Source organism: Gallus gallus, chromosome 5, assembly GCF_016699485.2.
Source record: "Gallus gallus isolate bGalGal1 chromosome 5, bGalGal1.mat.broiler.GRCg7b, whole genome shotgun sequence".
NCBI lineage: Eukaryota > Metazoa > Chordata > Aves > Galliformes > Phasianidae > Gallus > Gallus gallus.
Genome location: NC_052536.1, coordinates 55,839,375 through 55,865,930, shown reverse-complemented (window position 1 = coordinate 55,865,930; position 26,556 = coordinate 55,839,375). Strand labels below are relative to the sequence as shown.

The 26,556-nt window shown below is 40.8% G+C and overlaps 2 protein-coding genes across 3 annotated transcripts; one reads left to right on the top strand and one right to left on the bottom strand.

The window, feature by feature from the left end:
- On the top strand, nucleotides 1-3,088 carry LGALS3 (galectin 3). 2 transcript variants are annotated; one of them, XM_015287256.4, is made up of 6 exons: nucleotides 1-33; nucleotides 1,024-1,045; nucleotides 1,526-1,771; nucleotides 1,981-2,069; nucleotides 2,311-2,479; nucleotides 2,825-3,088. In XM_015287256.4, the coding sequence occupies exons 2-6, from the start codon at nucleotides 1,028-1,030 to the stop codon at nucleotides 2,978-2,980; spliced, it is 678 nt and encodes a 225-aa protein (XP_015142742.1). In that variant the 5' UTR covers nucleotides 1-33; nucleotides 1,024-1,027; the 3' UTR covers nucleotides 2,981-3,088. The 2 variants fall into 2 exon arrangements, with proteins under 2 accessions (XP_015142742.1, NP_001289729.1); NM_001302800.2 differs by having other exon boundaries at nucleotides 1,478-1,771.
- Nucleotides 3,089-4,546: 1,458 nt separating this feature from the next.
- Nucleotides 4,547-26,553, bottom strand: DLGAP5 (DLG associated protein). The gene is made up of 19 exons (XM_421446.8): nucleotides 26,527-26,553; nucleotides 23,832-24,082; nucleotides 22,397-22,602; nucleotides 21,862-21,954; nucleotides 20,229-20,313; nucleotides 18,006-18,104; nucleotides 16,826-16,896; nucleotides 14,894-15,159; nucleotides 14,413-14,531; nucleotides 14,196-14,325; nucleotides 13,736-13,821; nucleotides 13,124-13,284; nucleotides 12,492-12,584; nucleotides 10,570-10,789; nucleotides 9,302-9,533; nucleotides 8,905-8,962; nucleotides 7,177-7,345; nucleotides 6,750-6,799; nucleotides 4,547-5,848 (listed from the first exon to the last, which is right to left on the bottom strand). The coding sequence occupies exons 2-19, from the start codon at nucleotides 24,070-24,072 to the stop codon at nucleotides 5,726-5,728; spliced, it is 2,502 nt and encodes an 833-aa protein (XP_421446.3). The 5' UTR covers nucleotides 24,073-24,082; nucleotides 26,527-26,553; the 3' UTR covers nucleotides 4,547-5,725.
- Between the last annotated feature and the right edge of the window lie 3 nt (nucleotides 26,554-26,556).

Below are 26,556 nucleotides of genomic sequence, written 5' to 3'. Positions count from 1 at the left end.
ACCCGGCCCCAATACACGGCCAGACACCTGCAGGTAAGAGAGCTCTGGGAAGGGGCTGAGTGCTGGCACCGGGGGTCCTGGGTTGGACAGAGCTCCCATCGTTGGGGAGTTGGGTTGCATGGCTTTGCCCACCATCCTGCACGTATCGAGGATTGCTTTGCCTCCGAATCCTTTTCCCAGATGGTTTCCCAATGCGTGGCAAAGGCTGAGCTCGGGAGGAGCCCGGTGTCAACATGGTGGTTGGACTCAGTGATCTCAGGAGGTCTTTTCCAACCTTAACCACTCTGTGAATTATAAAGTGGGACTTTCAGAACTCATGGGGTTCGTTGGCTGCGCTGGGACTGCTGGGACTGCCCCAACAATTGGGCTCCTGCAATGTGTGGGGCACTGGGGGTGCAGAGAGATGGAAAAAGCAGAAGGCAAATACCCACACTGCGAGGTAGGGGCAGCTGAAAGTCATTGCTCCTGGCCAGTCCTGAAGGACTGCTTGGAAGTTATGCAGGCTCTGCGTTGCGTTTTGCTGGGGGAAGGGTTTGGTGCTGGGGAAACTCGGTGTGATTTCCGTATTGCTGAAGCAGCCCAGGCAGGTTTGCTCAGACCTCTGTGTTGCTCAGTGTTGCTTTTGAAGAGTCTTAGTCTTCTACGCTTACCGTTTGGAATTTTCCTTTTTCCCTCCCATTTCTACCTCTCCCTGTTTTTTTTTCCTCTCTTGGCTTATGAATGCACTCTTTGATAGCAGGCATTCAGCCCCAGGCCGCAGCATGTCTGCATGGCGCAGCTTCGCCTTTTGGGGTGGCTGCAAACCCCACTGCAGACCACACGTCTCCCATTGGCACAGCGCAGGGGGGTCCCCCTGTAGGACCCCTCCTCTCCCATCCCATCCCAGCTTTGGGACTTTGGGTTTGGGACTCTGCGGCACCTCTCAGCTCAGCAGCGGTTATGATGGAGGTGGTGAACCACAAACAGCCGTGTAACCTGGGAGGGGAACAAAATGACCTCACGTCCGTTGTCTTTTTGTTTTAGGACGATGTCGGACGGTTTCTCTGTGAGTACTGATCTCTTTAAACACACACCGGGGCGCTGTGGTGGTCACTGCATGAAGGTGGGGACTTGTGGTGGGAGTGGGAACGCGTTTTGGTGGGAGTTGGCACAGCTGCCCAGGGAGCGGTGAGGAAATCATCCTGCAGGCGTTCAGGAACCATGGCGATGTGGCACTGAGGGACGTGGGCAGTGGGGGTGGTGATTTTGAAGTCTTTTCCAGCTTTAATGATCTTGTGATTCTATGACTCCACGTTGTTGCCAATCTGTGTAACACCAATCAAGGAGCATTAAGGGACTTTTGGGCTCTCAGCACCACTGGGGCTCCTGGCTGTTCCAGCTGCAGTGCTCGGCATCATGCAGGCCATGAAGGCCAGGTGCTGGCAGCCCCACTGGATGCTGCCTCTCCTCCCCCTCCTCCTCTCCCCTCCATCCTCAGCTCTCCGACGCCTTGCCTGCTCACAACCCTGGTGCCCCTCCACCCCAGGGCTGGAACCGGCCCCCGGGGCCTGGGGCCTTCCCGGCGTACCCTGGATACCCAGGTGCCTATCCTGGCGCACCAGGACCATACCCAGGGGCACCCGGACCACATCATGGACCGCCAGGACCATACCCTGGAGGACCACCAGGACCATACCCTGGAGGACCACCGGGACCATACCCTGGAGGACCACCAGGGCCATATCCTGGAGGACCAACTGCACCGTACTCTGAAGCTCCAGCCGCTCCACTGGTAACACCTCTGTCATATTTTAAGGGTTTCTGTTTCTCCAGTTCCTCATTGTGCTTGGCCATGGGAGGGACCTGGGGCTGCGTGTCCTTAGGAGGTTGCATGAGCAGTCACATTGCTGTCATGTCAACACCCAGCCCTTGCCTGACGGTCAGGCCTGTGCTGCTTGCTAACGTGCTGTTCTGCTAACACCAAATCCCTGTCCTCTCCAGAAAGTCCCCTACGATCTGCCCCTGCCAGCAGGACTCATGCCTCGGCTGCTCATAACCATCACGGGGACTGTGAACTCAAATCCCAACAGGTACAGATGGGTTGCAGCAGTGTTAAGGTGCTGACGGATAGAGTTCACTTTCTGAATAACACCCACCTTCCGGGAAACGAAACGTGACACAAAATAATCATGTAAAAGCCTCCAGAAGTGCTCTGTCGTTACCTCATGGGGTCTGTTGCTTTATGCCCACCTGCTGCCGCTTTTCAGCAGCTCGGGGAGACAGCTCACGTCTTCTGCAGAAAAAGCAGCTCATTGACTGTTCCCTTTGCAGGTTTTCACTGGATTTCAAGAGGGGGCAAGACATTGCCTTCCACTTTAACCCCCGTTTCAAGGAAGACCACAAAAGGGTCATTGTCTGTAATTCAATGTTCCAAAACAACTGGGGAAAAGAGGAGAGAACAGCTCCTAGATTTCCATTTGAACCTGGAACCCCCTTCAAGGTAACAACGAAGAAAAGAAATAAAATCTGTTATTCTCATTTCTTATTGCATTCTCCCTGTTGACGCTGTCGTTGTGCAGCAGCTGTTGGGCAGGTTGCTGCAAGGCATTCTTCTGCAGTGCAGTCCAGCTCTCTCCCCAAGCTGTTTCTCCTGCAGAATGGGTGCACTCAGCCCTCCCTGCATGAAATGCAGGGTACTGCTGCTTGAAAGGCGTAGTCATGGGGCAGACACTGCAGCTGAATCATCGAGGAAGAAGAGCACAGCACGGCTCTGGGGAAAGCAAAAGTCACCGGTGTTCCTGCAGCTGATGTTTCCATTTTGGCTCACTCAGCATTTCTATTTCAGCTCCAGGTGCTCTGCGAGGGGGATCACTTCAAGGTAGCAGTGAACGATGCTCACCTGCTGCAGTTCAACTTCCGTGAGAAGAAGCTGAATGAGATCACCAAGCTCTGCATTGCCGGGGACATCACTCTCACCAGTGTTTTGACCTCCATGATTTAATTACCAAGCTGTACCTTTAACACAAGACTAGCACTCCTCAGAGAGTTGTAACAGGAGTGCCCTCCCGTGTGATTGTTCTGAAGCAATAAAGCACTTTCACAAGTAAAATTTGTTTTTGGTTGAGATACAAGCTGTATTCAGATGTGGAAGAAGCTGAATTCTCGCTTTAGAAATTGAACCTCTGTGCCAAAGGATGACGACTGTGAGTCATTTCTGACTTGCAAGAATATGTGGGAAAGCTGTCTGTGACCTACAGGCAGTGGTCCTATGAATGAGTTAAGATAGAGCTGAAGATTGCTGCTGGAAGCCCCAGATAACAGGTCAATGTTTTAGCCTCGGTTCCTCTGCTAGTAGAGCAGTTATTCCTTTTTATATCAAAGCAGTGCTGCAAAGTGGTGCTTTGGTTCTCTCTAAAGGGGAAACACGAGAGTAGGAATTGCATGGCCAGGCTGGGAAGGCTTGTGCATAAGTGACAAAGTGCCACTTCAGTGATCTATCCACTAGACAACACTGCAGACATTGAAAACTCAAGAGTGTCTGATCCTGACCACATCAAGGCATTTCAGGAGGGGGCTCAGAAATAAGGCTGGAGGAACCAAAACTTCCCCCCTCCTCCATTTCAAAGACTTGTTTTGCCTGCACAGCTGCTTAGGGTGGCCCAAATCTGCATATCCTTGTCACATGTCCAACCTGAGGAAGATCTACTCCATACATACATTGCATACCCCATCACACAGATCACAAGCCCTGTGGTGCTTCTCCCACCTCATCACTTCCCCATCAGCCAAGAGCAGTTTCAGGGGTGGGGTGGAGATTTACTGGCAAGCTCATCACATGAGTCACATTGGTAAATAAATTATGACTCATAGCTGAGGGAACATTCTTCCAGTCTTGTCTGCAGAACAACAATGTAAGAACCACTGTTGAAGATGTTAAGGATCTCCTTGACACATCCCATCCCCTTTTGTAACAGTTGCCCCATTTACCAATAAAGATGCCAAGTAACAACCACAGTGTTCAGAGTTCTAGCCTAGGACCAGCACACCACTAGTAGTGCCTTAAGTGTATACACCAGCTCCAAAAATTCCCCTTTACCACTATTCACTGCACAGCATTGAACACTGAGAAGAGGTACAGCCTTTCACTACCTAAAGGGAGCCTATAAGCAGGAGGGGAGTCAACCCTTCAAAAGGGTAGATAACAGCAGGACAAGGGGAAATGGTTTGAAGTTGAAAGAGGGAAGATTTAGGTTGGATGTCAGGGGGAAGTTCTTTGCTATGAGAGTGCTGAGGTGCTGGAACAGCTGCCCAGAGAGGCTGTGGATGCCCCGTCCATCCCTGGAGGTGTTTAAGGCCAGGTTGGATGGGGCCCTGGGCAGCCTGGGCTGGGATTACATGTGGAGGTTGGTGGCCCTGCCTGTGGCGGGGGGTTGGAGCTTCATGATCAGTGAGGTCCCTTCCAACCCAGGCCATTCTATGGTTCTGGGAAGAGCTCTTACTGACTTGCTTTCTATCTTTTTGAAGCTATCTGTAAAACCAAAAGTTCATTCCAGTACAGTAACATGGGTCAGGTCAGCTTCCTCCATTTATTTCAGTGCAATCAGTACACAACTTCCAAGTTAGAACTGCAGTCCAACGAGAAGCCCCAGATGTAATGACAATGCCTTCTGCTGAAGGGTTATGTTGCATTTGCTTAGTTTACAATAAAGGCCAGTGGAAGAATGTGTGCACCACCTCAAGACCAACATTACAAGCAGCAGCTTGATCAGGCACTTCTTAAAAATATAACAGCTGGAGGTACTCTACTACATATACACTCCATGTTTGAGTAGCAGGAGCTGCCACACTTCTTGTGAATAAATATGAGTCCAGATGAGAGAATACATAAGGAGCAAGATGCAAGAGGAGGCTGAGGTTAACGAGCAGATGCTCAAGGAGAGTCGTTAAGAGACTTCCAGATGGAAAAGGAAAGAAAATGGGATTTAGCTTGAAGGTACTTAAATGACACAGCTCACTACTGAGCATCTTCAAAAATCCATCCCTATTTAATACACTGTAAGGAATAGGTATTATCTGACTTTGAAATGCTTGCTTAAATTTCTGCTGTTACGAAGCAAGTGGTTGTTAGGCAATAGGAAAAATCCCACAGGAAAGAAAAGAATCAAACCCCATCCCATCTGCTGATTAGGTGCAGTTAATGCATAGAGTACTGGAGCTAAAGGGTGCAACAGCACACTCACAGCACTGATTAAATACAAAACAGTGCCTTAGGGTAGATAACAGGCACCTCTGGAGGTGCCCTCATCACAAATGGAGATAGGTACAGCTAATGGAACGTGTCTTCCTTATCCCATACCTTATCCCATCTCTTATAAAAACAACTCATGAGGTAATAATAAGATCAAGACAGAAAAGATTAAAGATGGACAGTTTTACAACTTGAAGGAGACGAGAAATACATGAAATTATACAAAAATAAGACTACTTCAGGTTGGAGTCAGAATACATATTCATTGGATGCAGGAGGTAAAGCCAGCAAACAGCACTACTACTGCACAGCAATATTTACAGTGCACAGTGAATGCACTACTGCTCATGGCAGAAATGTTACCAAGTTTTCAAACAAGTTCCACTATAAAATACTATAGGCCTCATGAAGAACACAGTTTAAGGGTTGCAGACTGGCATTCCAGACAGCCTCTGTTTTTTACTGAATATAATTTACTCGTTTTAAATTTCCAGTCATTCATTTTTCCGCAGAGGAAGAAAGAGGAGAAAATACAATCAGGTCACTGAACGTTTCAGCTGCTGCAAAATTCTGGACGTTGTTCTTGACTGGAGTGAAGGGAAGCTCACCATCCAGCATGGGCTATGGGAGAAATCAGCGGGGGTTAAGCACTCAAAAGCAACAGTTATCTGCTCCACAAAACAGCACTGCAAGGGCACACAAGACAAGCTAATGGCAAATCCCCTTCTGGACACACCGCACAGAGCACACAAAGCAAAGATCTGCCAGGAAGATCTGAAACCCTTCCTGAAATCTACAGCAGTTTAGTGGATGCAAAAATACTGATGTACTTGTCTTTATGTGGTATTTGGAACTGTGGATGTTGCTTTAAAAAAGTCATTTACTGCTTCAAGTTCCATGACTTTGCTAAGGAACCCTGCAAGCTTATTTCCAGGCAGAAAATGAGGAACCAGTAGGGGGTCCTTTTTGAAGGCACTCATTATTTAAAGCAGTAACCTATATCTTAAAGAGGATTTTTTTTTTCCTATTTGAGACCAAGAAGACTGTACAACCAAATTCTTTTAAGAATTTGAAAGTTTTCATATGTCTGTTTTTCCTTGTTGGATCTTGCTTTTGTCTGTAGAAGATAAAACTACAGAAATGGGATGGAACAGACCTGGAAAACTCCAAGTAAGTGAAAGGAAAAGGCCAGGTGGTTCATCATGTTAGTAAATATTTACAAGGAAATCCACAAGAAATGTAATTTTAATGATCAGCCTAAAGAGATCAGTCATTCTTCTGTTACAAGTCTCAGTTTGTCCTACATTTGAGGTGTGCAACAAGGAATGAGTGTGAGCCAGGACAAGGAAATAGGAACTGTGGCCTGCATTTATTAGAGTAAGTAGAGTAAGTTGTATGCTTTGGTTTGATAACATCTCCCTCCAGAGCTTAATTTACTTCATGTAGAAACTGATTCTGCAGAAAAGGTTAATGGTATTGTAACAAGCAGACTGTAGCCAAATAAACTTAAGGGTCAACTTACTGTATCTAAAGGATTTTTGTCAATGGAAGCCAAATCACTAGACAAAACATCTGCAAAATAAGAACACTTCATTATTTTCTTCTTAGGGTTAAGTCTGATATTGCTAAGGCTGAAAAAACAGTATTGTTTTCTACATTTACCGAAGCAAAACAGAACAGCCTGCAACTATTTCTACTGCAAGCCTCTTCTATCAGCTTTCTGCTTCATGTACCACAAGGAAACTACATGGAAAAGTGATGGGAACTGTTTGCTCACGTGCTGAGCATGGAAGTCATACTAACAAATGTAGGTTTTGCTACAAGTATGCATAGACTAACAAAGCTACAATAGTAGTGATTTCAAAGAATAATATTTAGGCTATAAGGTGTGTATAATAAACATAAGAACTGAGCAATACCACAAACTACAGCAGCTTGAAGATACGTACCCATTTGATGCGTTTTTGGTTCTTCAGACTGAGTGAAGCTGAACCCAGTGCACATATCCTTCTCTGGACTGCACATGGTGATATCTTGCCCTTGTTGTTCTGCAGCAGATAGTTCCATCCCTTCCATGCCATCCACTACTTTTAACTCACTGCTACAATTTTCCAGCACCTGAAAAACAGGAATTTTAACTGTTCCTAACCCTCTGTAGAGCTCAGATGTCAGCTGTGTTTGCTTCCCAGAGAGTCAAAAGCAGAACATCAGTGCAATCAGAAGGACATAAAGCAGTTTATATGACATCAAGAAGCTTCCTTTTCTGTTTTGTCTATTGTAAAAGGCAGTTTGGTAGCTTTCGTGCAGCAATCACAGAGGAGAAAAGGTGTCCAGGACATTCAAGGGAAGTCAGTTTACAAAAACCAGCACACCTGTATTGTGTTAAACACAATTCATGTATGTCATTACAGGTCTTACTGGCAATTCAAGAGAGAGGTTTTGAATTCCAGCTTGTACAAAGGTCAGGAAAAGCAAAGCTGCGAGCTTAACACTGTGATTTATTTCTCGTGTACTATTTCCCAAGCACCCTCATAAATGGGATTATCTTTTAAAGAGTATATAAAGAAATTCTTCCACAATCGGGTTTTGAACTTAAAATGCCAAAAAGCATTCTGAGGTTGCTCTCCTATGAGACTTTACCTCAGCAAAATACTACCAGCAATACCAAATGTTAAAGATCGCCAGATTCCCCAGATAGTAGCATCACCAACAAGTAACTTCTCATGTAACTTGTAAAAACAGCAGTAAAAAGAATAAGAGCAAGTAGTAACAGACTTTAAAATGCAAGTATGTACATGTGCACATGTATGTATGTCTAAAGACTGTTGAAGCAATGTACAGATCCAAGAAGTAACAAAAACTAAGACCTTACATCTCCAATGAAAGGAACTGCAGGATGATCAGTTCCAAAGCACTGGCCTTCACTGAGTAGCACAGTAGCATCACAACTATGGAGGTTGTATTCTGGATTTTAATGGATACTCAAAAACTAGCATGTCACCAAGCCCACAGACATACCAGGACACAGACTTCTGAACTCTGATACTTGTGTTACTAGCAATGCTCTTGCTGTACCTTTGAACGGTTTAACAGCCTCCTGGTTTATGTGGCAACACAGAGACCCAGAGAGCAAGGTACTACTGTTCCTTTCCAGCATGGCCCCCACATGAAAATACATTTAAAAATTCACACCAGAAAAACAGGAGGTGGGCTTAAAGGAGCAGTGCTTGGCCAAGTGACAAGCATCATACAGCAGAGCCAATAAGAGCTCCAAAAATAGAGGGAATGCAAGAAAACTGCAGCAATCCCAATCTGTGTCCTACAGAACAGGAAAAAACCTCATCTTGAGGAACAGTAAAGATATCTTGAATGTTTGATCAGATATCTGAGTATCCAGGGCTAATAAAAACAACTGTTAAACCAGCAAATCAGGTTTGGGCACCTTTATCCTGAGTGGGACAGGGCAGGAAGGAAGCGATTGGACAAGCTTTGAACACAGCAGTGGGTTTCCTCAGGCAATGAGCTGCTTCAATAGGCAGTATCAAATTACATTTCTGCACACAAGGATAATCAATTAAGATGCCTACTCACTTAAGATGTGAGTATCTGTCACTCTTTGTCCTCAGCTAATAGTAGAAAGATGTTTAAAGGACATACATGAACTAAGCATGACTTACCCCAGTCCCCTCTGCTGCGCCAGGAACAGAATTGCATTCTTCTGCAACTAGGGAAATGCTGAAAGAGAAACAACAATCTTTTCATTCTTCCTAATTAAAAGACTGTGACATGCACAACTGATTTTAAATTAGCTCTCCATTTATGCTTGCTGGTTTGGCACAAGTCAGCTATATAAAATTTTCTGGACAAAAAAAACCCCAAACTTCTACCCCTGCAATGAAATTACATTTGGGCAACGCTCTTAACATTTGCTTGAGGGAAGGAAAAGACAGAATTGACTTTGCAACCTTTATGAAAGAAGGTTAACACTTAATGGACATTAATATTAATTCTTCCAATTAAAACCTGACAATTATTTGCACAGTGTTAAATTAAAAGCTGCGTTCACGTGGCTACCTTTGATCAAGAAAGCCACTAGGGAGAGTTGTTTCAGTGGGAAGTGGGTGCATTTCCAAATGTTGTGCTGGGTGGCAGCCTTTGAGCAGTGGTGGTGTTTGTTTTGCACTTGTATCCTCAGGGCTACAAAGAACAGAACTACTCTGCAGCAAAGCTCTTCTGGATGACCTTGGAGTTGTCAGACTTTCAGAAGTCTGCTGGGATGATTTGCGAGGAGTCTTTGAAAGTGAACCTGAAAAAGAGCATTTTATGTTTTATTACAACAGCAGTTTCCAGAAGATGAAACTGTTAGGACTCTAGTTAGTAATATTCTACTTTTTTCTTGCATGTTTTATATAATTATTATATTTGTTATATACACCACAAGCAGAAATTGAAAAATAATGTGGTGACAACCACATCAGTAACTTACAAAGCTACCTTAACACCAGTTAAGCAATTTAGTACTGCTACTCCTTCACAAAGAACCTGAAACAGTGAGATTTGCTGTTCTCATTAAATCCACATGGTGGAAGCCATTGTCATTAAATTCAGTATTTCATATTGGGATAATTTTGATAGAATTAAAAAAGATAAAATTCCTAACTGATTTTTATAACATTTGTTGAGAAAACTCTTTGGAAATTCAAAGTCATCTGATGCACTTGAAATAGGGGAGAGAAGCAGAGCAGCTCTCAAACAAGGATCAGTGAAAACACTGGCTTCACAGATTGCAATCTGATAAATGCCTAAATTACAGCCTTATTTGGAGCTTCTGCTCAAGAAAAGTTTCCAGCAGCTTTCCTAGCAGACTGGAATATACTACAATCTTGTTGAACACGAATTCTGATTACAGATGTACTGTATTTGCAAGCTCGAATGCAGGAGTGCAAAATTTAGTTCACAGTAATTCTAATTCCTAAATTCTAATTTATCTTACAAATAAAGGTCATCGTCCTGCATAGACTCTCAACATGTTATCAGCTAAGTCTAGGAATGCCCAGATTAAAATTTTACTTAGTGCATGTTTAGCAATGAAAAATGGATCCAACTGCTTTTAACTCTGTGTCTAAGCAGAGATTTCACACCACACTGATTTGAGCAATTATGGCAATCATGCAGAACAGTTTACTTTGGTTCCCTGACGTAACAACCATTAGATGAAACATTAATTGTGCCTAGCACTGGAGTTATATCCAGCATAAACAGTATAATCTGTCTCCACTGAGCTTGGTTCAAATCTCTTCAGCATTTTCAGGTCAGAGAAATAATAATTAAGCTTCACCCACCTGGAAAGCTTTTCACAGGGCTTTCAATTCTGAAGAATCCTGCTTCAAAAACCACTTTTTCTACTTCTGGTTGCTTATCCTGATATGCACTATCAACAGCTCCATCATGTTTCATTTTATCCCTCATAGCTGCTTTTACAGCAGCAAGCCGGCTTCGGGCAGCAGTCCTTCCAGCTGCACCCAGCTTTGGTTTACATACCATATTTGAAACAGTCTTTTTCTGAAATTGAAAGAAAATAGAAGCTTCAGGCAAATAGCAGCACATGAACATCCACACAGCTGCAGGACACAGACAGCAGCAGGTCTGCTAGAGACAAGATCTTTATCTCCAGAAAGTCTTGGACTGCCATTTAGCTGTTAAGGTTCGTTTGCAATGACAACTTTAAGTCAGTTTCTCATACCAAGTTTGCAAGTGAGAAATACTTGGTATAAATCTTCCTTAGAACTTTTTCTAACTGTTTGTAGTTAACATTTTTGAAAACAGTGGGACAGGGACTCCTAGTGGCACAGAGATAAAGCAACTCAAGGACAGACGCTTGCTAACCAGCAAAGCCTCTCCCAGCATTCATATTTCAAAGGAAGTTTCATATTTCAAAGGAAGTTTTGTGTCATGTACCATATCTACAGTTCAGACATTTATGGTCAGTTGATGCAAGACTACACTTCCTTCACTTCCATGTTTGGTGTTATCAATCTTCAGATCATTTTTATGATCGGTTGAGCAGTCTCAAGGAATGGCACAGAGTTTAGGCAACGTGAATATGATTCTTAATACTGAGTAATTAAGAACAATTACATATTGCTTGGAGAAGAGAAGTCTCTGGGAGACCTCATTGTGGCCAATATTTGAAGGGAGCATATAAACAGGAGTGGGAACGGCTGTTTGTGAGGGTGGATAGTGATAGGACAAGGGGGAATGGTTTTAAACAGAGACAGGGGAGGTTTAGGTTGGATATGAGGAGGAAGTTTTTCACCCAGAGGGTGGTGACGCACTGAACAGGTTGCCCAAGGAGGCTGTGGATGCCCCATCCCTGCAGGCATTCAAGGCCAGGCTGGATGTGGCTCTGGGCAGCCTGGGCTGCTGGTTGGCAACACTGCACATCGCAGGGGGTTGGAACTGGATGAGGATTGTGGTCCTTTTCAACCCAGGCCATTCTATGATTCTATATTCCAAACCAAAATGTCAATAAAATAACATACATTGCCTATTCTGCAATAATCAATACCACATTTGGGGTAGTGTCAGATCTATTTATGCTTAGAGGATTAGTAACCTAACATTACCCATGATCCTACCTTAATGAGTCACCATTGTCACGTAGCACTCACCACTTAAAACTGTCAGTCACTTCTAAATTCCTGTGACACACCAGTGCCAGCACTAGTGGCTCAGAATAAGTGTACATTTCTGTTCCAAATTTAACTCATTCGCCTTACTAACACAAAGAGTTCAAGGACTCCTTGAGCCATTGCTAATTCTTAGCTCTAATCTTCCCACAAAGAAGGGGCAACTAGTATAACAAGCACCAATTCTAAGTACACATGCAAGATGCAAGGAAAGAAGGTGAAGTTTGAGAAGAATTTCACTGAATTTTTGATCATCACCAACATCTGGATAGGCACTGCAATGGGCTGCCCAGAGAGGTGGTGGAGTCACTGACCCTGGAGGTGTTCAAGAAACATTTGGATGTTGTGTTGAGGGACATGGTTTAATGAGAACTGCTGGTGATGGGTGGATGGTTGGGCTGGGTGATCCTGTGGGTCTTTTCCAACCTTGGTGATTCTATGATTCTATGATCTATAAGCAGGGCATTAGAAGGAACTTGCATTTAAGAAGAGTATTCATTACTCCCATAGCTTACAAAGTATTTTAAAGACCTCAATACACTGTTGTATCTTAATGCTTTAGGAGCCATACATACCTTGACAACTTCTTTGCCTGGTACAGCAACTGGTTGCCATTTGTTATCTTGAAGCTTCTGCAGATCATCAAATTTCTTATTCACATCTTCAATCTATTGGAAATCCCAGAGAAGTCCAACTTTAAATTGCAAGATTTACTGCATTCACACACACAAAAAAACTTTTTTAGGAAATTAGATGAAATGCATAGCTATGCTTGAATTTGTTAAGTACTTTTGCTTCAAACACCAGAGCAAACTAAAGCCTGCTTTATGGATCCTGCTTCACAATGGGGTTGGATGCTATGATCTCTAGAGGTCCCTTCCAACCCCTACAATTTTGTGATTTTGTGTAAACCAGCAGATGATCAGAATAAACCTGAACTGCCCCCAGACATACAGTAAGCATAAGTCAAACATCTTTTTCCAGTAACTGGTTCTACAAGATTGCTTAACTGGTCCATGAATTGTAAAACCACAGTATACCCCCTAGGACTATTCACTGTTACAAAATGTTAAACAAGGACATATATTTTTAACAGAGAAAAAATATCCAAGTCTGAATATTTAAGTGAATAAAGGTTTCAATCCATTGCTTGTAAATACCTCCATCATGTGTATTTACTATAGTAGGTAAACATGCAAGTACATACCTGAAAATTAATCATATCCCAAAATCCATCTAAGTCTGTACATGTTGTTTCCTTTTCACCCCGCTTAAACTCACAGTTATCCACCAGTCCTTCAAACTGTTTAAACCTTTCTGCTATAAGCAGTCTTGTCTGACCAACTGTTGTGCGAATGAGATCTTCGGCTGATGGTAACAAGGAAACAAAGGAAGTAATTAGAATATATCAGAATACTCCATCATTCCACAACTGATATAAATAAGTAATTGAAGAATTTGGAATCTGCTTGCTGTTTAAACTAAGTTCAGACCTGCAGTGCAGTTTACCTGCAGCCCATCTCTCCACTGAAATCCTCTAACCTTGCTTTCAAAACAAAAAGATGCTACCAATTCTGTAAGTCTTTAAGATAAAAAAAGCACAGGCAAGTTAAAACATTATATATGTATTTATATATATTTGTTAAAGCACTTAAACATACTTAGAATTTACAGAAAAGCTATATATAATAGGCACTTCAGTGTCAACTACTATCAGCTCAGTATCCACTACGATCACTTCAAACACTATACTTAAGATTTAATATTAGGAGATAGAGCATAGTATTACTAATTATGCAAATTACACCTCAAGTCTTACCATCCTCTGGAATGCCCAGCTCAAGTTTTCCATCCCACTGAAGGCACTGAGACATCAGTCTTTCTGTCTCAGATTGAAGAATGTTTCTTAAAATAATGAAAAAAATAATTTGAAAATGTTCCAACTGTTGTCACTTTTTGTAACTGTTAATTATTATTACCCTTTTGCTTTCAGACAAGCTACACAAACTTTGAGCAGAACCCATTAGATTGCTTCAGTTTAGACTAGCTGTGATGTAATTTATTTATATTACTTTCAAGCTTTATGTTCATAGGATGTAGCATTAGTCTTCAGAATTTTATATTCTTTACTTGCACTGACAATCTCAAAGGAAAGATAGCAGTGAATGACCACTAAAATTGCTATTGACAGACACCAACCATTATAAGCTACTGTTTACAAGTTGTTATTCATGTTCAGAACCCAGAACAACCACGAAGAAAAACAAATAGACACAAACCTGAAATAGGGCACATCATGCTCTTGCTCTCTTACATCATCTGACTTTGTTTCAGTCGCTGCCATCTCTGTAGATACAGGAATTGTTTCATTAGATCTCTGAATGGAAGTCTTCTTATCTGATTCGCTTGCTGAAAAATATAAAAGGCATTTACTCAGAATCTGGTAAAAACTAAAAAAAAAAAGGTACAATGATAAACCATATATGAACTTCATACCTTCACCTTTCAAACTTGTAGTCATTTGCTGTTCTTGAATGTCTTGATCAGAAGGTGAAGTCTGACACTTTAAATTAGGCTCCTGTAGCTTAGTTTCACTGGATTTTTCAATGGTATTACTGATGAAAAAAAGAAAAAAGGTATGCTTAAGAATTAAGAAATGTTGAGAAACTGACCTCAAATATGACCAAATACACAAGACTTTAAATTTCTGAGGACTATTTTTGATTCATTGCTAGACAACACAAGCTATTCCTATTAAAACAGATAAATAGGTAAAACGTGAGCAAGATTATGGATTATATAGTTTGCCTTGCAATATTAAGGCCACTTTTGATCAAGCAATAACAGCAACTGTGATCAGGTGCTTCAACATCAGAACAATTTGTTACACATGGACTCTCACTACAGAAAAACCACATTTTCTGTAGCATCACAAAAGTTCACTTGCATTTTAGGCTATAAGAGGTAAGAATCTTACACTGGAGATTTGGAAAAATCCCAGAAGGCATCAGGTGACAAAAAAGCATTTGCCCTAGAAGGAGTCATGGGTGTAACTTTGTAAGTCGTTAGTCCTTCTAAGGGCTGAAACACAAAATTTTGTGGTGCAAAGGAGCGTGTTCTGGGTCTTCCTGGAGCAGAATTGTTCTTTTCTACAGATGTCTGTTCCTGTTCAAGTTCTGATGCTGAACATATCACTGGGTCCATTGGAGCATTTTCATTCGCCTCATGTTTAAAAGGAATTATCTGCACAAACAAAATAAGCACTATATTATCAAATCAGAAAGTGTTTACTAATAGATGTTAGCAGAATTATATGACTTCTTGAAAGCCAACAAAAAAAAAGAAACAATTTCAGGTAATTTGGTTTCTACAATAGTGTGCATGTACAGAAGTCTTGATTTACCATGGGTCCAACTAGCTTTTGACACCTGCAAATCATTCTCACAGCAAGAGTAGCACTCGACTATAAGGAACGTAACAATCCATTGAAGGGGCTAGAGCAGCAAAACACCTAGACTAGTGGAGTAGTAATTAAAACCAGCAAATGCTTCTCTCACTGTTAGAAGAAAATGCTTAAAGGTGATAAGCTCCTCAAGAGCTGAGTAGCATACTGGCTCTAAATCCTACTAGGCTTGTTGAATAATCACAGTTTATACACATAACCTAACTTAAAGGCTGAAGAACAAACTAAAATAAGCTGATAGCTGAGGAATGCAGCCCAAGACGAGGAGAATACAAGTGCAGTTGGAACCACAGAATGTTGTTGAAAGAGAAGAAAGTTCACATTCCTATGAGATGAGTGACAAGACAATCATACAGAACATTCATGTATCGATATTGTTAGCTCAAACCAGCCAAAAGATCTCAGACTGTTTCTTGAGAAAAGATGAGTCTTCAAGACACTGGAAATCTTGTTATACTTCAGATTCCCTTGCTTGAAATGTAAGCTTTGAATTTAAATTCTAACAGATTTCTTGTGGCAGTATGACTACATACAAGGTTACAGCAAGGGCTTACCACCTGGCAGCATCAAGCAACTTCTGCTTGCGAATAGGTCCTTACCTGAACTAAGATACAAGTGCCTTTTACCTCCTGTCAGTGTTTGTACACAAAAAAAAACAGCTTTAAGACAATACTTGTACACAGTTGCAGTCGTTAACATAGGACTGGGGAAGGGAGGTGGGGGGGAAACACTAAGTGACAGGGAATAGTGGAGTGTAGGGAAGAGGAAATAAACAGATGCTTTTTGCACAGGACTGTCAGAGCATGAATGCATACACGAATCATTTAGGAACCTGAATTGGAGGACACAGTGAATTCAAATACAGTGGTCTCTACACTGAAGCAGTAAAGTTTGGTTTGCATTTTCAGTGGGACAACAGAAGTGACTACCTTTAATTATAGCTGGGAATCTTTTTGCCTATGATATTTATCATGTTCTTGGCAGTTCAAAAACTGAAAGTGCATTTAATCCTCAGACACTAAAGCCCCACATAATTATTACCTGATCACTGAAAGGATACATTCAGAGTAAGCTGCAAAAATAAATGTATTGTATGAAATTTATAAACACTAGATAAAACCAGAGAACTGAAAAGGTCTTTATATTTTTTAAAGTAGTGGAAACATCATGTAAAAAATGTCATGCAAGATCTCAAATTTAAATCACTGTCCAAAACTTGAGGATTGGTAAACAGGTCATCCATACCTGCAAACCAAATTTCGCCTTAAGTTTTAACAATATAACATATAAGTACTACAGCTTTGTCCCAAAATCTAGTTTATTAGTGAGCTTCCTGTTACTTTTACACAAGAGTATAACTGTATTTAAGAAACACTTGCACTACTATTTTTCCTGGCTCTTAAATCCGTTTTGCTGCTTTTCCATTTCAAATATTTCATGACCTACCTCTATGACATCAGGTTTGACTGCTTTCTTCTGCTTTGCTGCATTTGCTGGCTTTCTCTGTGACAGGTTACCTAAAGAGAAACAAACTTCAGGAGGTCAAAAGACATCTGATCAGAAGAATCATTCATCAACATTTTCAAAAGATTGCTGTAAAAGTCTGGTGGTTAAAGACATGGAGAGATGGCTTTGCTTCTTGAGTGGGAGGGAGCTAGAAGGCAGATACCTGATTCCAAGTGTTCCTTCAAAAGAAAACCTAGCCTAGGATTTAACAGTCTATTTAGAGATACATCACTGGAAAAAGAGATTCATTAAGCCATTAGCCCTTACATATTGTCAGGTGCTTAAAGAGTCACTTTGTTTCCTTAAAGGCTGATGAGACTGAAGTAAAATGAGTTTAGATTGTGACTTTATGCATGGCACAGGACTTCAATAGATGGATCAAAACCAATACCATCACAGTCTGAACTTTCAACCTAGGGGCTAACTTGTGTCATATATAAGAGATACGGCAAAACATTCTGGAGAACACCCAAGATCATACTGCCAAAAAATCCCCTTCATTAACCACTAAATTCCCCTACTTGAGTACACAAACATGAAGAAAAAATTCCTGAGGTACAGAACGTGGGCAACCTTGTCCTTGTCCAGACATACCTGTTCTTTATGAGTCTTATTTATCCTTGAGCAGTAATACACCAAACTGGCAAATCTTCACTAGTCCAGTTTTTGTTCTTTCAACCTACTGTTATATTGATATTGATAGTCCACATGGACGGATTTTACAGCAAACTGTCCAGTGGTGGAAACATTATTATTTATATATTCCAGAGTTCCAGGTGAAATTTTAAGTCACTGGTATTTAGTCATTTTCTTACATGACAATTTAGCATGATTGCTCTAGTCTATCTATTCCAGATAGCTATACAGCAGAACATAGTGTGCTAAGACAGTTCAGAACAAGCTGATATGTATCTCTAGAGCACAGAGTGTCTGAGATAAACAAGATCCTAAAGACAAAGCTGTCCTGGTATATTATATGACAGTGAACTTAACAGCACAAATTTACATGTTGTTTCCAGTACTCACACACACAGTATCAGCCAGGACACCTCTTTACAGCACACCATATCAAACACTTAGATATCAGCTACACAAGGACTATACTTACTGCCCCACTTACCAGTAGTAGCAGCAGTTGTTTTCAGCACCTGCCTAGCTGCAGAGGCAGCCGCTCTGGTGATTCTTACATTTGAGGCTGTTTGGGCTGAAGTCTGCAACACTAAGAAATATTAATTGCAGAGATTTCACAGCTTGCTCAGGAGATGCGTTTAGGTACTATAATTAAAAGCTTTGGTTTTGCAGTAATCAGAAAGCTGCACAAGTAACTATCAGTTGCATTAGTTTGTTAGAAACATAGAATGGCTTGGGTTGGAAGGGACCCGGAGGATCATCAGGTTCCAACCTCCCTGCCACAGGCAGGGCCACCAACCAGAATCAAGAGGAGTGGTTTTGTCACTTCTGTGCAAGGAGTGCTAAACAAAGACAGCACAGCTCAGCCTTGGCATCAAGGCAATACTCTGCAAAACCTTGACAGAAAACATCTTCATTGTACAGTATCATAAGACCAACATATCAGTGTGCCAGATGCTAAGTACAAGGCTTAAGGAACCCTCCTCAGTGCTACTGCAATCACAGTGTCAGCATCATCCTATCTTTCAGATGAAGCTTTCTGGAGGAATAACTGGTAGTTGCACAGCTGGAAACTTAAGCAAGCCATCTCTGTAACAGTCAGTGATGCTTTGGTCATTACATTAAAGCATTCTAAAGCGTGAATTTATTAAATTACATTAAAGTATCCTTTAATTTTAATCATACCTGAAATATTTTTTTTATAAAATATGACTCAAGTTCATGCACTATGTTGCCATCTTAATCATTTTCATCCATGTGTTTTAGTACCATTTCCTATTACCTTCAAAACCAATAGCATTAACACGCACAGAAAAATATAACAGCTCTTTATTTCATGCTCTGCCTTTCTATATCTGTAGAAAATCCAGCAGCCCCACTTGATTATTGTGAACAATATTTGTCTTTTAAAATGCTGCTCTACTTTCCACAGAATTGCTGCTTGACAAGTTGGGGAAAAATTACTAGCTAAATAACCATAACATTTGATTTACCCAAACATACGCTTCCCTAACATTTTCATACTAGTGTCTAAGTACACATAATGCATTAATTCCCCAAAAGCATTATCGAGTCTAGTGATTAATCTAAATTAATGTTTTAATTGTTATTCAAACACTGATGAAAAATCTGTTCAGCATTCACTGAAAGCATGAATGAAATTTATTTAAATAGACATCTGCTGCTTGCTGACTTAATTACATGGTGATGTGCAAATAACTTCACTCTGAATTACAGAATATCATGTGTTAACTATTCTACATGACTTAGCATTAGTAACTTGAAGCCTTGACATCACTGCACTACCAGGAAGAATTTATTATTAAATATATTCTCTACTTGCTTCAACAGACATAGCTTGGGTTGGTTCTGTTTTTTTAAGAAATGTATGGAATCTTCACATTGGAAGTGCAACAGCTAGACAGATACAGAAGGAGCTGTTTTAAAATATGAAAACAACAGATTGTACTTGTCATCTATGGAAGCAGACAATCACACAGTTACTCAGTTACATTAGTGTGTATCAGAAGTTTGGGCTCTTGTTTCCTGTGCTATATGCTCATGTGCTCTACCAGAAGACTGTTCTTTCCAAACCTATTTCAATGTTATGTAACAAGTTTCATGTAGAGTACATAAATAGCATAACTACTGCACAGATTCAAACTTCACTCAAAATATTTACAGCTTATATAATTAGCTATTTTTTGAGATATCTGTAATACCAAAGTTCATATTTTACTTATATCAGCTATCTGCTGTCTTTTCCAGATGAAATCATTTAATCTATAATAACAGCAGCAACATGTGATATTTCCCTTAGCTGTAAATAGGAAGCTCCATGTAGCTCCAGCTGTGAGACAGCTAGCAGCCATGCAATTCTGCCTATTGACCTTCTTTCTTCCCTTTCCTGCTGTGATCATCAGTAATCACAAGTGTGTTAAATACCCTGCATTCTATCTCCCCCAGTCCAGAGGCTACAAGTATATACAATACCTAGAGTCACATGATCCATAGTCTTTAAGAGTTGCCTTTGTTTTAATTGCAAGAAATGGTCATCCTAAAAACTCTGTTGTTCCCTAAACCCCAGTACATACTGTTGATCTTTCCTAAAAATGTTCCTTGCCTCACTCCCACAGTGATACAACTACTGGCTCAAAAGAATAATCAGCAATGTCCTGTCAGACCCAGGTGTGGGATCATTCTTGCTTCATACCTTTCACCTTTTCAGCCAGTTTGTCTGTACTCATCTGTTTACGTCCTGTTTGCGTGGGGCGCACGCTATGTCCATTGGCACAGACCTACAAAGGAATATGACATTTTATGAAGCACCGGGATTGCCAAAATGAAGTAGCCCAGCTTCTTTCCTCATCTTTCTCTCCTAGGCTCCAGTAAAACAAATGGCAGCTAATTTAGTACAAAGGTCTTTAAAAATTACAGTGATATAAGGATAACTAAAATAGCTCATTTCAGACATTAAAATACCAACTAATTAAGATTTTATCTAACAGAATGAAGAAAATTCAGTTTACTTTGAAAGTAGATGGTAATTACCACTGCATCCTGGTACATATTATGTGATCTAAAAGCCACTTTTCAGAAAAAAAACAGTATTAACTCAGTTCTCACTTCATGCAGCCATGATTGGAAGCCTTCCAAATGCATTCAAATTACATAAGGCAAGATTGCTAGATGCAAATTATAGCTTCTTTTGCAGATTACTGCAGATGAAATTCCTCAGAAAACATACTTTTTAGTACAAGCAAAACAATGAGACTATCAGGATTCCTAGTAAAATATGCCAACAGTGAATTGATTCCAACTTTGAGCAGTAAAGATTAATCATGAGTGATAGCTACGGTAATTGCTTTTCAACAACATACATCTTCATTTATGAGGCTTGAAGGCTGCAGCATTAAATGGAAGTTTGCACAACTCCTACATCCTTCTTGGACTTCTAGTCACTGGTTCTACTTGCTTATTACCCAGAATAGGTAGAAAACAAAAGGCAAAGATCTTCTTGCATAGGAAATTCTCTCAAAATAAAACAGCTTCATATCCAGCTTGTTGAAAATAATAAATTTGGCAGTGGTGATCTTACATACACTAACATGGGGTGAAATAGTCTACCAGTTAAATATTTTATCTGTATGAAATTAAGATGCCAAATTGGAAAATAAATAGGATTTCAACAGTTTTGTGCATCAGATCCGTCACGATAGGCTTCATGAAATCAAACTTATGGGGTCTGATGGGCATCACAATCACACACCTTTAAACAGGTAGCTAACTAAGATGGCATAACATACAATAATATTATGAATTTTAAGAACAAGTGTTCTTCCCCACTGTGAGAGCAAAAACATGCACAGCGTGTAACAAGTAGTCCATTTGCTGGGTTCAACTTTTTGAAGCTGCAGTGTAATGCAGAAAAAGAACTGACTTCATAATCTGCATTCACAAAAGACTTTCTGTATTCAAGAGAGCTTCACAGCTTCTCCAAGCCAAAGTATTTACCTTCAGCCTCATTACTGCCTCTATTCTTACTTGCATTCCTTGCTGACTGCAATAATATTTCACATGAAAAAAGGAATCTGGAAGATCAGTGCACTTTTCTCTGTATTGACTTAATCAAACTCTGTAGCTCAGTTCAACACAATGCTCAAGTCATCACAATAAAATATATCAGCTTGCTGAAAGCTTTTCTGACCTAATCTGTCCTTTTCATCAGGAAAACCTTCTTGGAGATATCATTCTTCATGTCAGAACACAACCCTGATTCACACGCTCAAGGATAATTACATATTTTTCTCTCAATTTATTCACTTAAGTTCATTTAAGAAACAAACCGTAGAGGGCTTAGATGCAGTTGATATCACAGCCTTTTCTGTTTGGTTCTTGGCCTTTGATCGAGTAATCCTCTCAGAGAAAGCAGGAGCTGCCTGGAAACATTCCCAAGGAAACAAGAGTTAACATACTCCTTTCTCTCCCTACCATCACTGCCAGAGTGAGCAAGAAGCCTAAGTAGGTAAAGCAATAATGTCTGTGCAATTGAGAGTCAAAACATATCAAGTGTGTGATTTGAAAAAGTCAGATGGATGAAATACAAGCAAGTTACCAGTTCTAAAGTAACTTAGCTCTTTCATTTGCAGATGAATCACTGTTTTTTGAACTGAGGCCATAGTCATAACTACAAAAATTAACACATCTCTTACATTATTTCCTGCTTTGTTAAAAAAATGAAGTTATTCCCTTATTTCTTATTATAAAACATTTACAATTTATACTATAAAATATTTACTCCACATAACTTTATATAATCATAGATTTTAATGTCATATACTACATAAGCCTTCTTTAGATATTTCATGTTACCCTTATTACCTTTTCTTTTGGCTTCACTGTTGTGGGAACTTCAGGGGCAAGTGAAAGAAATCCACATGCAGTCGGTTTATATAACCCAACTTTAAACACACCCTTTTTTGCTTTTTCTCTTTGCTCTTTTAGTTTTCGAAGTTCCTTCTCTTCTTTATAACGCTGAAGCATTTCCCTGCGTTCATTCATCCTCTTGGCTGCATCTGTAGATTGTTCTGAAGCAAAGATGAAGATAGACATGATTTACTACATTGAAGATACTTTTCATCCAAGTAAAAGTCAGAAACTAAGCAAGCTGGAGAACTGCTAGGAAAATGTTCCAAGATCCAAGATGAACACACTAGGTCAGCAAGAAAATGACTGCCTGCAGTATGTGCCTATGATTTTCAATTTAAGTTTTATAACACAAACACATGATCTATCAGCTTGCTAAAAGCTTAAATTCACTGTGATATATTCAGTGATAAATTCCAGCTTGCAAACACGCGTCCTCAAATCTGCATCCTAGAAGTGCTGCAAGTTCATACCATTTTACAGTGTACAGACTGTTCCTGCAAGGCTACTAGTGCTAAAGTAAACGCTTTGGCATTAGTTTATTAATTAGTTGTTTTGTACCAGCTTCCCTACTGAAATACTTGTATGGACTATATGGCCACGTTCAGTGAGTTGCAGTCAACTCTGTGGGTCTGTAATTATCACTGAAAGCTGAAGCTTAGGTCAGCTATAGATACCAAATACTGAAGTCTGCTGGAAGCTTAGAGTATTTACATGAAATGTGAAAGAACAAAACCTTGAGTGATGTGTCTGTCTGGAAAAACAAAACAAACAAACCTACTGAATGTTAAAGTTTATCAAAGATGATCATGCTGTAATTTCTCAAGTTATGTATTTGACATGATTCCATAGAGATTTGAGTTTTTCCTTCAATTACTTTTACCTATCAAAATACTGAAGGTGGAGATATTTCTAAAGAACTCCGTAACTGCCTTTGAAGAGTTACTTAGTTCTGTAGCTGTCAGCACACAAAAGAACCATACAGGCAGAATCCAGTACGTGCAAGACTCGTTTGCCCAGAGAAAGGAGAAATTGCCAAAAAGGAGCAAATTAGGAATAAAATTGTAAGATGCATTGCCAATTTCTAACCATTCTTTAAGCATATGACAGATAGCAGCAGTACGTAGATGAGATTATAGATCAAGGTCATTCACTTCTTGAACGACAAAGCCATCCCACTGAATATTAACAGCCAAATGCAATCCTCCTTTAGATGCTGTGGACAAAAATTGAGTAAAGACTAAAAAATAGTTCTGAAGTCATAAAGGATGGTATTAAGTCTATTTTCTTGATAGTTACAAAGAGTGATATTCATTTTTAAACCTTAAACCATTCCTTCAAATTAAAACATTTAACAATTTGAAAAGCTGTATGACAAGGCTTTACTTACTCTGTTTCAAACTGCTGTTTTCTTGTGAGCACGTTTCACTTGCCCCACTTACTTGAGAAATTCCCCTCGTTCTTGACACCTGAACATTGACATCTGTCAATCCAAACTGTCTGCCCTTTTCAAACATCTTGTGTCTGTTCTCCTTTTGGAGCATGGATTTTCTGCGAGCAACTTTTGTTCTGATGGTTTCTGTACTCAGATCCTTTTTGTACCGACTGGTAAACTGGGAGGTAGCAGCCATCTTGATTATCCTGGACAAAAATCGTAACAATAGGAAAAAAAGAGATGTGGTTTGTTTTGCCCTTTTTATTAAAGTTTGTATGTCACACAGATAGGTCTAGATTCTTCGTTTCTGCATTTTCTCTGGTATATGTACAAATGACAGTTTCAGCAATGACTCTTCATTATTTGTTTTATGCATTTAAGGGGCTAGCTTGTTTGCTAAGTAATCAACAACTCCGAGACAGAATTAGCAGGGAAGGCTTTGTCATTGCCAGGGACTGGCTAGCCTGTTTTTGACACAGATGTTTTTCTTGTTAAGGAGACAAGCTAGTAAATGACAAGGTTGTAGGACAATACTTGGAAGCAACATTGCCACTAAGCGTTTAGATTATACCCTATCTGATGGCAAGGCATTTTTGTCACGCATCAGAGTACTTGGCTCTGTTTCCTAGCTGAGTTTCCAGGATGCAACTGCAACACAATAGCATTTATTTCAAGCAGGATTTCTCCCTACTTTTTTAACTTGAGGAAGACCTGATGAAAGCAACAGTTGGTCTGTACATGCTGTGCTTACAGCAATGCAAAAAGCACGATTCCCTGCACCCCACTGAAGCCTTTTTAAGAGTTTTCATGCCTCCTGGGGAGAAGAATACAAGGTGAGTCTGTGCTCTGGGGCTGGCAGTGTCAGCTCCTTGTGCCCAACTTCATGGCAGTATCCATGCCCCGAGTAACTTGCACATCACCAGCAGGGCTTGGGATAGATATTAGAGACAATGAATGAGTCAGAAATCTAAATGGCTGTGCTTTGCATCTTTTTCTCCCCAGTATGCAGGAGAGCAAAACAGCTTAAGAAAGTTTAAATGATCAGATGGAAATAAGAAAGCAAAACACAGTTTAAAGTAGTCAGGTCAGCGTCCAGATATCTTCCATATAATCCTGGAAGAGTTGGTGCATGTCAGTACCACCTGACTGGTTAATGTCTTTCATTTTATGTTCCAACTTTCAGAAACTCATTAAAGATGCCAGCAAATGATCAGAAGGAGTCTACCCTAGTTCACAGGTCACGTTTACCCTGATTTACAGGTAAGCAATTAAGGAAGGTTAATCCATGAGCTTCTCCAATAATCATCTTTGGGCTGATCTTGTTAGTAGTTCCTATGGTGTTACAGAAAGCCCTTCAGAAAGCAGTTAATGGAAGTATACCTCTACCAACTACCTCCTAGAATATGCAGGGTTTTTTTGTGCCCACCAAAAGAAAACCATTTCTAAAAGCAGCAGCTATCATCAAGACTCTACACCCATCCTCTGTGGACATTGTGGTGGTGAAGATGATAATATTAAAGATTTTAGAGGCCCAGCCAGAAGTTTATCCTAACTAAATAGACATTCCTTCCAACTAAAAGCTAACTGCCTGTGTACAACCCCAACTGCACACTTCTGAGCTAATATTGGGTGCATCTCTCCTGCAAGCTCCAAGAGCCATCCCTCCCAGACCCTCACCATATTTGATTCCTCCTTAGCATTGTGACAGCTAGCAAGCTACTCAAGGGTTCTGTCTGCCCCAGGGATGGGCACCTGGTTTTGTTAACATCAGAACAATTATCTCCTTATCTCTTTAATTATTCTGTAGCAGCATTTAGGCTTGGGTCTCTGCAACCACCAGGCAAAGAGCAGGGGAGCAGAGCGGGAAGATGCCATCCAAATGTTCTAAACTACGATCAGAGATCATGAAGCTTCTGCCTGAGCTGTCATACACAGTATGTGCTGTTACACATAGGGAACCCTCAGGTCTCTGACAACTTGCAGGACAAATTGTCAGTGTCTGAGTCTCCTCATATGTTCTCTATAAACACAACAGCCTATCCAGACTGCATGCATGTTTTTTAATTGGTAGAAGGTACCATACCCGTAGAATAGCTGTTAGGTATCAGGCAAGCTTACAAAAACCTGTGATTGCCTTGCACTGTGGCAAACACTTTAACACATTTCAAGGACTTTTATGCTCTATCTTCCATTTTAAGGAAGTACTTCTCTAGCTATTGTACTGTGGGCCTTCTTAGGTTATTCTGCCATGGATAAACATCAACAGCAAGCGACCTGCTTTTGAGTAAGCCTGTAGAAACGATCGTGTGGAACTTGAAGAAGGCAAACGCAATGTAAGTAGAGACAGAGCTTCCCACTCACCTTTAACACAAAGATACCCTCATCCCGGATTAATAAAGAAGGAAAGGAAGAAAGCAGTAGCATCAAAACTGCCTATTTTTGCCCCAGAGCCTACAGGCTTAAAGCAGAAGCAGCGAACACAAATATCATTTTAAAATCGAAACGTGGCCGGCTTCAGGACCAGACCCAGCGGCGTGGGGAAGGGGCCTCGGGGAGCAGAGCAAACCGCGCACCACCTCCCAGCTTCCCCTGAGGGCCGTCTCAGGTTCTCCCTCCCGAACCAATTCCCGCGCTGCCAGCCCCGCCATACCTTGCCAGCCCCGCCGCTCCGCTTCCCTCA

Coding starts and splice junctions, on each gene's coding strand:
- LGALS3 (NM_001302800.2), top strand. Junction 1,772..1,980: donor AAGCTCCAGCCGCTCCACTG/GTAACACCTCTG, acceptor TGTCCTCTCCAG/AAAGTCCCCTACGATCTGCC. Junction 2,070..2,310: donor GTGAACTCAAATCCCAACAG/GTACAGATGGGT, acceptor TTCCCTTTGCAG/GTTTTCACTGGATTTCAAGA.
- DLGAP5 (XM_421446.8), bottom strand. CDS start 24,072: ATGGCTGCTACCTCCCAGTTTACCAGTCGGTACAAAAAGGATCTGAGT. Junction 16,897..18,005: donor AACAACTGCTGCTACTACTG/GTAAGTGGGGCA, acceptor GTTTCTCTTTAG/GTAACCTGTCACAGAGAAAG. Junction 12,585..13,123: donor GGGATATGATTAATTTTCAG/GTATGTACTTGC, acceptor GATTTCCAATAG/ATTGAAGATGTGAATAAGAA.